General features: G+C 30.1%; 1 protein-coding gene across 2 annotated transcripts in view; it reads left to right on the top strand.

The window, feature by feature from the left end:
* LOC133663143 (semaphorin-5B-like) overlaps positions 1–15000 on the top strand; it is a 126127-nt gene that overhangs the window by 82854 nt on the left and 28273 nt on the right. For both annotated transcript variants that reach the window (XM_062067390.1, XM_062067389.1), the window contains exons 12-14: positions 1836–2043; positions 10607–10724; positions 10781–10965. In XM_062067390.1, coding sequence (XP_061923374.1) covers positions 1836–2043; positions 10607–10724; positions 10781–10965 — 511 coding nt within the window. The remainder of the gene's footprint in view (positions 1–1835; positions 2044–10606; positions 10725–10780; positions 10966–15000) is intronic.

Genomic DNA, 15000 nt, shown 5'->3' with positions numbered 1-15000 from the left:
GTGTTCTTGACCTTGTAAGTGTTCATGACCTTTTAAGTGTTCTTGACCTTGTGAATGTTCATGACCTTGTAAGTGTTCATGACCTTGTAAGTGTTCTTGACCTTGTGAGTGTTCTTGACCTTGTAAGTGTTAATGATCTTGTGAGTGTTCATGACTTTGTACATGTTCATGACCTTGTGAGTGTCCCTGACCTTATAAGTATTCATGACCTTGTAAGTGTTCTTGACCCTGTGAGTGTTCTTGACCTTGTAAGTGTTAATGATCTTGTGAGTGTTCATGACCTTGTACGTGTTCATGACCTTGTAAGTGTTCATGACCTTGTAAGTGTTCTTGACCTTGTAAGTGTTCATGACCTTGTAAGTGTTCTTGACCTTGTGAGTGTTCATGACCTTGTGAGTGTCCCTGACCTTATAAGTATTCATGACCTTGTAAGTGTTCTTGACCTTGTGAGTGTTCATGACCTTGTACGTGTTCATGACCTTGTAAGTGTTCATGACCTTGTAAGTGTTCTTGACCTTGTAAGTGTTCATGACCTTGTAAGTGTTCTTGACCTTGTGAGTGTTCTTGACCTTGTAAGTGTTCATGACCTTTTAAGTGTTCTTGACCTTGTGAATGTTCATGACCTTGTAAGTGTTCATGACCTTGTAAGTGTTCTTGACCTTGTGAGTGTTCTTGACCTTGTAAGTGTTAATGATCTTGTGAGTGTTCATGACTTTGTACATGTTCATGACCTTGTGAGTGTCCCTGACCTTATAAGTATTCATGACCTTGTAAGTGTTCTTGACCCTGTGAGTGTTCTTGACCTTGTAAGTGTTAATGATCTTGTGAGTGTTCATGACCTTGTACGTGTTCATGACCTTGTAAGTGTTCATGACCTTGTAAGTGTTCTTGACCTTGTAAGTGTTCATGACCTTGTAAGTGTTCATGACCTTGTGAGTGTTCTTGACCTTGTAAGTGTTAATGATCTTGTGAGTGTTCATGACCTTGTACGTGTTCATGACCTTGTGAGTGTCCCTGACCTTATAAGTATTCATGACCTTGTAAGTGTTCTTGACCTTGTGAGTGTTCTTGACCTTGTAAGTGTTAATGATCTTGTGAGTGTTCATGACCTTGTACGTGTTCATGACCTTGTAAGTGTTCATGACCTTGTAAGTGTTCTTGACCTTGTAAGTGTTCATGACCTTGTAAGTGTTCTTGACCTTGTGAGTGTTCTTGACCTTGTATGTGTTCATGACCTTGTGAGTGTTCTTGACCTAGTAAGTGTTCATGACCTTGTAAGTGTTCTTGACCTTGTGAATGTTCATGACCTTGTAAGTGTTCATGACCTTGTACGTGTTCATGACCTTGTAAGTGTTCTTGACCTTGTAAGTGTTCTTGCCCTTGCGAGTGTTCATGACCTTGTACATGTTCATGACCTTGTGAGTGTTCTTGACCTTGTAAGTGTTCATGACCTTTTAAGTGTTCTTGACCTTGTGAATGTTCATGACCTTGTAAGTGTTCATGACCTTGTACGTGTTCATGACCTTGTAAGTGTTCTTGACCTTGTAAGTGTTCTTGACCTTGCGAGTGTTCATGACCTTGTACATGTTCATGACCTTGTAAGTGTTCTTGACCTTGTACATTTTCATGACCTTGTGAGTGTTCTTGACCTTGTGAGTGTTCATGACCTTGTGAGTGTTCTTGACCCTGTGAGTGTTCATGACCTTGTGAGTGTTCTTGACCTTGTGAGTGTTCATGACCTTGTAAGTGTTCTTGACCTTGTGAGTGTTCTTGACCTTGTGAGTGTTCTTGACCTTGTGAGTGTTCATGACCTTGTGAGTGTCCTTCCTGCACAGAACACGGCAGCATCCTGAAGGCCTTGGCCACGCCCAACAAGAGCCTCCAAGGGTGTTACCTGGAGGAGATGGAGCTCCGCCCACTCGCCATGCGTCAGCCAATCCTGAGCCTGCAGATCCTCCACAGCGACCGCTCGCTCTTTGTTGGTCGAAATGATGGCGTCTTCAAGGTCCTTCTGGAAAGATGTTCCACCTACCTCAGTGACACGTGAGTACACACTTTTATATACTCTATAACACACTTTTATATACTCTATAACACACTCTTATATACTCTATAACACACTTTTATATACTCTATAACACACTTTTATATACTCTATAACACACTGTTATATACTCTATAACACACTTTTATATACTCTATAACACACTTTTATATACTCTATAACACACTTTTATATACTCTATAACACACTTTTATATACTCTATAACACACTTTTATATAACGTATAACACACTTTTATATACTCTATAACACACTTTTATATACTCTATAACACACTTTTATATACTCTATAACACTTTTATATACTCTATAACACACTTTTATATACTCTATAACACTTTTATATACTCTATAACACACTTTTATATACTCTATAACACACTTTTATATACTCTATAACACACTTTTATATACTCTATATCACACTTTTATATACTCTATAACACTTTTATATACTCTATAACACACTTTTATATACTCTATAACACTTTTATATACTCTATAACACACTTTTATATACTCTATAACACACTTTTATATACTCTATAACACACTTTTATATACTCTATAACACACTTTTATTTACTCTATAACACTTTTATATACTCTATAACACACTTTTATATACTCTATAACACACTTTTATATACTCTATAACACTTTTATATACTCTATAACACACTTTTATATACTCTATAACACTTTTATATACTCTATAACACACTTTTATATACTCTATAACACACTTTTATATACTCTATAACACACTTTTATATATTCTATAACACACTTTTATATACTCTATATCACACTTTTATATACTCTATAACACACTTTTATATACTCTATAACACACTTTTATATACTCTATAACACACTTTTATATACTCTATATCACACTTTTATATACTCTATAACACACTTTTATATACTCTATAACACACTTTTATATACTCTATAACACTTTTATATACTCTATAACACACTTTTATATACTCTATAACACACTTTTATATACTCTATATCACACTTTTATATACTCTATAACACACTTTTATATACTCTATAACACACTTTTATATACTCTATAACACACTTTTATATACTCTATAACACACTTTTATATACTCTATAACACACTTTTATATACTCTATAACACACTTTTATATACTCTATATCACACTTTTATATACTCTATAACACACTTTTATATACTCTATAACACACTTTTATATACTCTATAACACACTTTTATATACTCTATAACACACTTTTGTATACTCTATAACACACTTTTATATACTCTATAACACACTTTTATATACTCTATAACACACTTTTTTATACTCTATATCACACTTTTATATACTCTATAACACACTTTTATATACTCTATAACACACTTTTATATACTCTATATCACACTTTTATATACTCTATAACACACTTTTATATACTCTATAACACACTTTTATATACTCTATAACACACTTTTATATACTCTATATCACACTTTTATATACTCTATAACACACTTTTATATACTCTATAACACTTTTATATACTCTATAACACACTTTTATATACTCTATAACACACTTTTATATACTCTATAACACACTTTTATATGCTCTATAACACACTTTTATATACTCTATAACACACTTTTATATACTCTATAACACACTTTTATATACTCTATAACACACTTTTATATACTGTATAACACACTTTTATATACTCTATAACACACTTTTGTATACTCTATAACACACTTTTATATACCCTATAACACACTTTTATATACTCTATAACACACTTTTATATACTCTATAATACACTTTTATATACTCTATAACACACTTTTATATACTCTATAACACACTTTTATATACTCCATAACACATTTTTATATACTCTATAACACACTTTTATATACTGTATAACACACTTTTATATACTGTATAACACACTTTTATATACTTTATATCACACTTTTATATACTCTATAACACACTTTTATATACTCTATAACACACTTTTATGTACTCTATAACACACTTTTATATACTCTATAACACTTTTATATACTCTATAACACACTTTTATATACTCTATAACACTTTTATATACTCATAACACATTTTTATATACTCTATAACACACTTTTATATACTCTATACCACACTTTTATATACTCTATATCACACTTTTATATACTCTATAACACACTTTTATATACTCTATAACACACTTTTATATACTGTATTACACACTTTTATATAGTCTATAACACACTTTTATACACTCTATAACACACTTTTATATACTCTACAACACACTTTTATATACTCTATAACACACTTTTGTATACTCTATAACACTTTTATATACTCTATAACACACTTTTATATACTCTATAACACTTTTATATACTCATAACACATTTTTATATACTCTATAACACACTTTTATATACTCTATATCACACTTTTATATACTCTATATCACACTTTTATATACTCTATAACACACTTTTATATACTCTATAACACACTTTTATATACTGTATTACACACTTTTATATAGTCTATAACACACTTTTATACACTCTATAACACACTTTCATGTACTCTATAACACACTTTTATATACTGTATAACAAACTTTTATATACTCTATAACACACTTTTATATACTCTATATCACACTTTTATATACTCTATAACACACTTTTATATACTCTATAACACACTTTTATATACTCTATAACACACTTTTATATACTCTATAACACACTTTTATATACTCTATAACACACTTTTATATACTCCATAACACACTTTTATATACTCTATAACACACTTTTATATACTCTATAACACACTTTTATATACTCTATAACACACTTTTATATACTCTATATCACACTTTTATATACTCTATAACACACTTTTATATACTCTATAACACACTTTTATATACTCTATAACACACTTTTATATACTCTATAACACACTTTTATATACTGTACAACACACTTTTATATAGTCTATAACACACTTTTATATACTCTATGACACACTTTTATATACTCTATAACACACTTTTATATACTCTATAACACACTTTTATATACTGTATAACACACTTTTATATACTCTATAACACACTTTTATATACTCTATAACACACTTTTGTATACTCTATAACACACTTTTATATACTCTATAACACACTTTTATATACTGTATAACACACTTTTATATACTCTATAACACACTTTTATATACTCCATAACACACTTTTATATACTCTATAACACACTTTTATATACTCTATAACACACTTTTATATACTGTATAACACACTTTTATATACTCTATATCACACTTTTATATACTCTATAACACACTTTTATATACTCTATAACACACTTTTATATACTCTATAACACACTTTTATATACTGTACAACACACTTTTATATACTCTATAACACACTTTTATATACTCTATGACACACTTTTATATACTCTATAACACACTTTTATATACTCTATAACACACTTTTATATCCTCCATAACACACTTTTATATACTCAATAACACACTTTTATATACTCTATAACACACTTTTATATACTCTATAGCACACTTTTATATACTCTATAACACACTTTTGTATACTCTATAACACACTTTTATATACCCTATAACACACTTTTATATACTCTATAACACACTTTTCTATACTCTATAATACACTTTTATATACTCTATAACACACTTTTATATACTGTATAACACACTTTTATATACTGTATAACACACTTTTATATACTGTATAACACACTTTTATATACTTTATATCACACTTTTATATACTCTATAACACACTTTTATATACTCTATAACACACTTTTATATACTCTATAACACACTTTTATATACTCTATAATACACTTTTATATACTCTATAACACACTTTTATATACTGTATAACACACTTTTATATACTGTATAACACACTTTTATATACTGTATAACACACTTTTATATACTCTATAACACACTTTTATATACTCTATAATACACTTTTATATACTCTATAACACACTTTTATATACTGTATAACACACTTTTATATACTGTATAACACACTTTTATATACTGTATAACACACTTTTATATACTTTATATCACACTTTTATATACTCTATAACACACTTTTATATACCCTATAACACACTTTTATATACTCTATAACACACTTTTATATACTCTATAATACACTTTTATATACTCTATAACACACTTTTATATACTGTATAACACACTTTTATATACTGTATAACACACTTTTATATACTGTATAACACACTTTTATATACTTTATATCACACTTTTATATACTCTATAACACACTTTTATATACTCTATAATACACTTTTATATACTCTATAACACACTTTTATATACTGTATAACACACTTTTATATACTGTACAACACACTTTTATATAGTCTATAACACACTTTTATATACTCTATGACACACTTTTATATACTCTATAACACACTTTTATATACTCTATAACACACTTTTATATACTGTATAACACACTTTTATATACTCTATAACACACTTTTATATACTCTATAACACACTTTTGTATACTCTATAACACACTTTTATATACTCTATAACACACTTTTATATACTGTATAACACACTTTTATATACTCTATAACACACTTTTATATACTCCATAACACACTTTTATATACTCTATAACACACTTTTATATACTCTATAACACACTTTTATATACTGTATAACACACTTTTATATACTCTATATCACACTTTTATATACTCTATAACACACTTTTATATACTCTATAACACACTTTTATATACTCTATAACACACTTTTATATACTGTACAACACACTTTTATATACTCTATAACACACTTTTATATACTCTATGACACACTTTTATATACTCTATAACACACTTTTATATACTCTATAACACACTTTTATATCCTCCATAACACACTTTTATATACTCAATAACACACTTTTATATACTCTATAACACACTTTTATATACTCTATAGCACACTTTTATATACTCTATAACACACTTTTGTATACTCTATAACACACTTTTATATACCCTATAACACACTTTTATATACTCTATAACACACTTTTCTATACTCTATAATACACTTTTATATACTCTATAACACACTTTTATATACTGTATAACACACTTTTATATACTGTATAACACACTTTTATATACTGTATAACACACTTTTATATACTTTATATCACACTTTTATATACTCTATAACACACTTTTATATACTCTATAACACACTTTTATATACTCTATAACACACTTTTATATACTCTATAATACACTTTTATATACTCTATAACACACTTTTATATACTGTATAACACACTTTTATATACTGTATAACACACTTTTATATACTGTATAACACACTTTTATATACTCTATAACACACTTTTATATACTCTATAATACACTTTTATATACTCTATAACACACTTTTATATACTGTATAACACACTTTTATATACTGTATAACACACTTTTATATACTGTATAACACACTTTTATATACTTTATATCACACTTTTATATACTCTATAACACACTTTTATATACCCTATAACACACTTTTATATACTCTATAACACACTTTTATATACTCTATAATACACTTTTATATACTCTATAACACACTTTTATATACTGTATAACACACTTTTATATACTGTATAACACACTTTTATATACTGTATAACACACTTTTATATACTTTATATCACACTTTTATATACTCTATAACACACTTTTATATACTCTATAATACACTTTTATATACTCTATAACACACTTTTATATACTGTATAACACACTTTTATATACTGTATAACACACTTTTATATACTGTATAACACACTTTTATATACTTTATATCACACTTTTATATACTCTATAACACACTTTTATATACTCTATAACACACTTTTATGTACTCTATAACACACTTTTATATACTCTATAGCAGTTTTATATACTCTATAACACACTTTTATATACTCTATAACACTTTTATATACTCATAACACATTTTTATATACTCTATAACACACTTTTATATACTCTATATCACACTTTTATATACTCTATATCACACTTTTATATACTCTATAACACACTTTTATATACTCTATAACACACTTTTATATACTGTATTACACACTTTTATATAGTCTATAACACACTTTTATACACTCTATAACACACTTTTATATACTCTACAACACACTTTTATATACTCTATAACACACTTTTGTATACTCTATAACACTTTTATATACTCTATAACACACTTTTATATACTCTATAACACTTTTATATACTCATAACACATTTTTATATACTCTATAACACACTTTTATATACTCTATATCACACTTTTATATACTCTATATCACACTTTTATATACTCTATAACACACTTTTATATACTCTATAACACACTTTTATATACTGTATTACACACTTTTATATAGTCTATAACACACTTTTATACACTCTATAACACACTTTCATGTACTCTATAACACACTTTTATATACTGTATAACACACTTTTATATACTCTATAACACACTTTTGTATACTCTATAACACACTTTTATATACTCTATAACACACTTTTATATACTGTATAACACACTTTTATATACTCTATAACACACTTTTATATACTCCATAACACACTTTTATATACTCTATAACACACTTTTATATACTCTATAACACACTTTTATATACTCTATATCACACTTTTATATACTCTATAACACACTTTTATATACTCTATAACACACTTTTATATACTCTATAACACACTTTTATATACTGTACAACACACTTTTATATACTCTATAACACACTTTTATATACTCTATGACACACTTTTATATACTCTATAACACACTTTTATATACTCTATAACACACTTTTATATACTGTATAACACACTTTTATATACTCTATAACACACTTTTATATACTCTATAACACACTTTTGTATACTCTATAACACACTTTTATATACTCTATAACACACTTTTATATACTGTATAACACACTTTTATATACTCTATAACACACTTTTATATACTCCATAACACACTTTTATATACTCTATAACACACTTTTATATACTCTATAACACACTTTTATATACTGTATAACACACTTTTATATACTCTATATCACACTTTTATATACTCTATAACACACTTTTATATACTCTATAACACACTTTTATATACTCTATAACACACTTTTATATACTGTACAACACACTTTTATATACTCTATAACACACTTTTATATACTCTATGACACACTTTTATATACTCTATAACACACTTTTATATACTCTATAACACACTTTTATATACTCCATAACACACTTTTATATACTCAATAACACACTTTTATATACTCTATAACACACTTTTATATACTCTATAGCACACTTTTATATACTCTATAACACACTTTTATATACTCTATAACACACTTTTATATACTCTATATCACACTTTTATATACTCTATAGCACACTTTTATATACTCTATAACACACTTTTATATACTGTATAACACACTTTTATATACTCTATAACACACTTTTATATACTCTATAACACACTTTTATATACTCTATAACACACTTTTATATACTGTATAACACACTTTTATATACTCCATAACACACCTTTATATACTCTATAACACACTTTTATATACTCTATAACACACTTTTATATACTCTATAACACACTTTTATATACTCTATAACACACTTTTATATACTCTATATCACACTTTTATATACTCTATAACACACTTTTATATACTCTATAGCACACTTTTATATACTCTATAACACACTTTTATATACTCTATAACACACTTTTATATACTCTATAACACACTTTTATATACTGTATAACACACTTGTCACCTGACATGTGACACATGACATGTGACACATGTCACGTGACATTTGACACATGACACATGACACATGACACGTGACACATGACACGTGACACCTGACACGTGACACATGACACATGACACCTGACACCTGACACATGACATGTGACACATGACACATGACACGTGACACATGACACATGACACCTGACACGTGACACATGACACCTGACACATGACATGTGACACGTGACACATGACACGTGACACCTGACACGTGACACATGACACATGACACCTGACACATGACACCTGACACGTGACACATGACACATGACACATGACACCTGACACATGACACCTGACACATGACATGTGACACGTGACACATGACACGTGACACATGACACGGGACACATGACACGTGACACGTGACACGTGACACGTGACACGTGAGGTGTTTGCAGGCGGTGTCTAGAGGCCAGGGACCCGTACTGCGGCTGGGACGTGAGCCAGCGTCGCTGCACCACGCTGGAAGAAAGCAGCAACATGAGCCAGTGGAAGCAGAACATCACGACGTGCCCGGTGAGATCCAGCAAGTAGACGCGTCCCGCTCACAACGCCAACCTCTCCTTGTCCAGACGCAGAACCAGACCACTCACGGCGCCTTCGGGGATTGGACGCCGTGGCAGACGTGCGACCACGACCACGGCGCCGACGGCGTCAGCGCCTGCTTTTGCCGCTCCAGATCATGTGACAGCCCCGCCCCCCGCTGCGGGGGCAGGAAGTGCGCGGGCGCCACCATCCAAGTCGCCAACTGCTCCAGGTAACCCTCGCCACCGGACACTTGATTAGGTACACTGTGCTCGGGGTTAGCCGTTACACAAAGTGTCGTTACATGAAATGTTACATGAAACATTGTTACATGAAACGTAACATGAAACATCGTTACATTAAATGTAACATGAAACATCGTTACATGAAACATCGTTACATGAAACGTAACATGAAACATCATTACATGAAACGTAACATGAAACATCGTTACATGAAACATCGTTACATGAAACGTAACATGAAACATCGTTACATGAAACGTAACATGAAACATCGTTACATGAAACATCGTTACATGAAACGTAACATGAAACATCGTTACATGAAACATCGTTACATGAAATGTTACATGAAACATTGTTACATGAAACGTAACATGAAACATCGTTACATTAAATGTAACATGAAACATCGTTACATGAAACATCGTTACATGAAACGTAACATGAAACATCATTACATGAAACGTAACATGAAACATCGTTACATGAAACATCGTTACATGAAACGTAACATGAAACATCGTTACATGAAACGTAACATGAAACATCGTTACATGAAACATCGTTACATGAAACATCGTTACATGAAACGTAACATGAAACATCGTTACATGAAACGTAACATGAAACATCGTTACATGAAATGTAACATGAAACATCGTTACATGGAACATCGTTACATGAAACGTAACATGAAACATCATTACATGAAACGTAACATGAAACATCGTTACATGAAACATCGTTACATGAAACGTAACATGAAACATCGTTACATGAAACGTAACATGAAACATCGTTACATGAAACATCGTTACATGAAACGTAACATGAAACATCGTTACATGAAACATCGTTACATGAAACGTAACATGAAACATCGTTACATGAAACGTAACATGAAACATCGTTACATGAAATGTAACATGAAATATTGTTACATGAAACATCGTTACATGAAACGTAACATGAAACATCATTACATGAAACGTAACATGAAACATCGTTACATGAAACATCGTTACATGAAACGTAACATGAAACATCGTTACATGAAACGTAACATGAAACATCGTTACATGAAACATCGTTACATGAAACGTAACATGAAACATCGTTACATGAAACGTAACATGAAACATCGTTACATGAAATGTAACATGAAACATTGTTACATGGAACATCGTTACATGAAACGTAACATGAAACATCATTACATGAAACGTAACATGAAACATCGTTACATGAAACATCGTTACATGAAACGTAACATGAAACATCGTTACATGAAGCGTAACATGAAACATCGTTACATGAAACATCGTTACATGAAACGTAACATGAAACATCGTTACATGAAACATCGTTACATGAAACGTAACATGAAACATCGTTACATCAAACGTAACATGAAACATTGTTACATGAAATGTAACATGAAACATCATTACATGAAACATCGTTACATGAAACGTAACATGAAACATCATTACATGAAACGTAACATGTAACATCGTTACATGAAACATCGTTACATGAAACGTAACATGAAACATCGTTACATGAAACGTAACATGAAACATCGTTACATGAAACATCGTTACATGAAACGTAACATGAAACATCGTTACATGAAACGTAACATGAAACATCGTTACATGAAATGTAACATGAAACATCGTTACATGAAACATCGTTACATGAAACGTAACATGAAACATCATTACATGAAACGTAACATGAAACATCGTTACATGAAACATCGTTACATGAAACGTAACATGAAACATCGTTACATGAAACGTAACATGAAACATCGTTACATGAAACATCGTTACATGAAACGTAACATGAAACATCGTTACATGAAATGTAACATGAAACATCGTTACATGAAACATCGTTACATGAAACATCGTTACATGAAACGTAACATGAAACATCGTTACATGAAACGTAACATGAAACATCGTTACATGAAACGTAACATGAAACATCGTTACATGAAACGTAACATGAAACATCGTTACATGAAACATCGTTACATGAAACGTAACATGAAACATCATTACATGAAACGTAACATGAAACATCGTTACATGAAACATCGTTACATGAAACGTAACATGAAACATCGTTACATGAAACGTAACATGAAACATCGTTACATGAAATGTAACATGAAACATCGTTACATGAAACATCGTTACATGAAACGTAACATGAAACATCGTTACATGAAACATAACATGAAACATCATTACATGAAACGTAACATGAAACATCGTTACATGAAACATCGTTACATGAAACGTAACATGAAACATCGTTACATGAAACATCGTTACATGAAACATCGTTACATGAAACATAACATGAAACATCATTACATGAAACGTAACATGAAACATCGTTACATGAAACATCGTTACATGAAACGTAACATGATACATCGTTACATGAAACATCGTTACATGAAACGTAACATGATACATCGTTACATGAAATGTAACATGAAACATCGTTACATGAAACATCGTTACATGAAACGTAACATGAAACATCGTTACATGAAACGTAACATGAAACATCGTTACATGAAACGTAACATGAAACATCGTTACATGAAATGTAACATGAAACATCGTTACATGAAACATCGTTACATGAAACGTAACATGAAACATTGTTACATGAAACATCGTTACATGAAACGTAACATGAAACATCGTTACATGAAACGTAACATGAAACATTGTTACATGAAATGTAACATGAAACATCGTTACATGAAACATCGTTACATGAAACATCGTTACATGAAACATCGTTACATGAAACATCGTTACATGAAACATAACATGAAACATCATTACATGAAACGTAACATGAAACATCGTTACATGAAACATCGTTACATGAAACGTAACATGAAATATCGTTACATGAAACATCGTTACATGAAACATAACATGAAACATCATTACATGAAACGTAACATGAAACATCGTTACATGAAACATTGTTACATGAAACGTAACATGATACATCGTTACATGAAACGTAACATGAAACATCGTTACATGAAATGTAACATGAAACATCGTTACATGAAACATCGTTACATGAAACGTAACATGAAACATTGTTACATGAAACGTAACATGAAACATCGTTACATGAAACGTAACATGAAACATCGTTACATGAAACATCACACAAAATGTCATGTCAGGAACGCAGCACGAAATATCGTTATACGAAATGTTACACAAAGTGTGACATGAAATGTTATGACCCGCATCTTGGTTACGTGAAATGTCCTAACAAAACGTAACATGAAATATCGTAACATGAAATATCGTAACATGAAATATCGTAACATGAAATATCGTAACATGAAATATCGTAACATGAAACGTTACACAAAATGTCTTCGCAGTAGCCTAACACGAAATGTTGTTACGCGAAATGTCGTTACATGAAACGTTGCAACACAAAAATGTAACATGAAACGTTACACAAAATGTCGTGACAATAACATAACACAAAAAGTGGTTAAACTAAATGTCGTTACACAAAATGTCTTACAGGAAACTTGATTACGTCATAACACAAAACGGCGTTACACGAACACACAAAATGTCATGACAGTAACGTAACGTGGAATGTTGTTACACTAAATGTTGTTCAAGGAAATGTCATTACAAAAAAATGTCACAACATGAAATCTTGTTACATGAAACGTTGTTACATGAAACATTGTTTCACGAAATGTCACGACAATAACGTAACATGAAAAGCGGTTAAAATAAATTTCATTACACAAAATGTTGTTTCACAAAAAGTCATACAAAATGTCGTTATTGGAAATGTCCTAATACAAAACTTGATTACATGAAACGTTGTAACACAAAACGTCGTTAGATGGAACATTCTTACACTAAATGTCACGACACATGAGGTAACATGAAACTTTGTTCAACGAAATGGCATTACACGAAATGGCTTAACGAAATGTC

This window comes from Entelurus aequoreus, linkage group LG13, assembly GCF_033978785.1.
Source record: "Entelurus aequoreus isolate RoL-2023_Sb linkage group LG13, RoL_Eaeq_v1.1, whole genome shotgun sequence".
NCBI lineage: Eukaryota > Metazoa > Chordata > Actinopteri > Syngnathiformes > Syngnathidae > Entelurus > Entelurus aequoreus.
The sequence above is the reverse complement of the archived record's forward strand: the minus strand, read 5'-3'. Positions and strand labels throughout refer to the sequence as shown.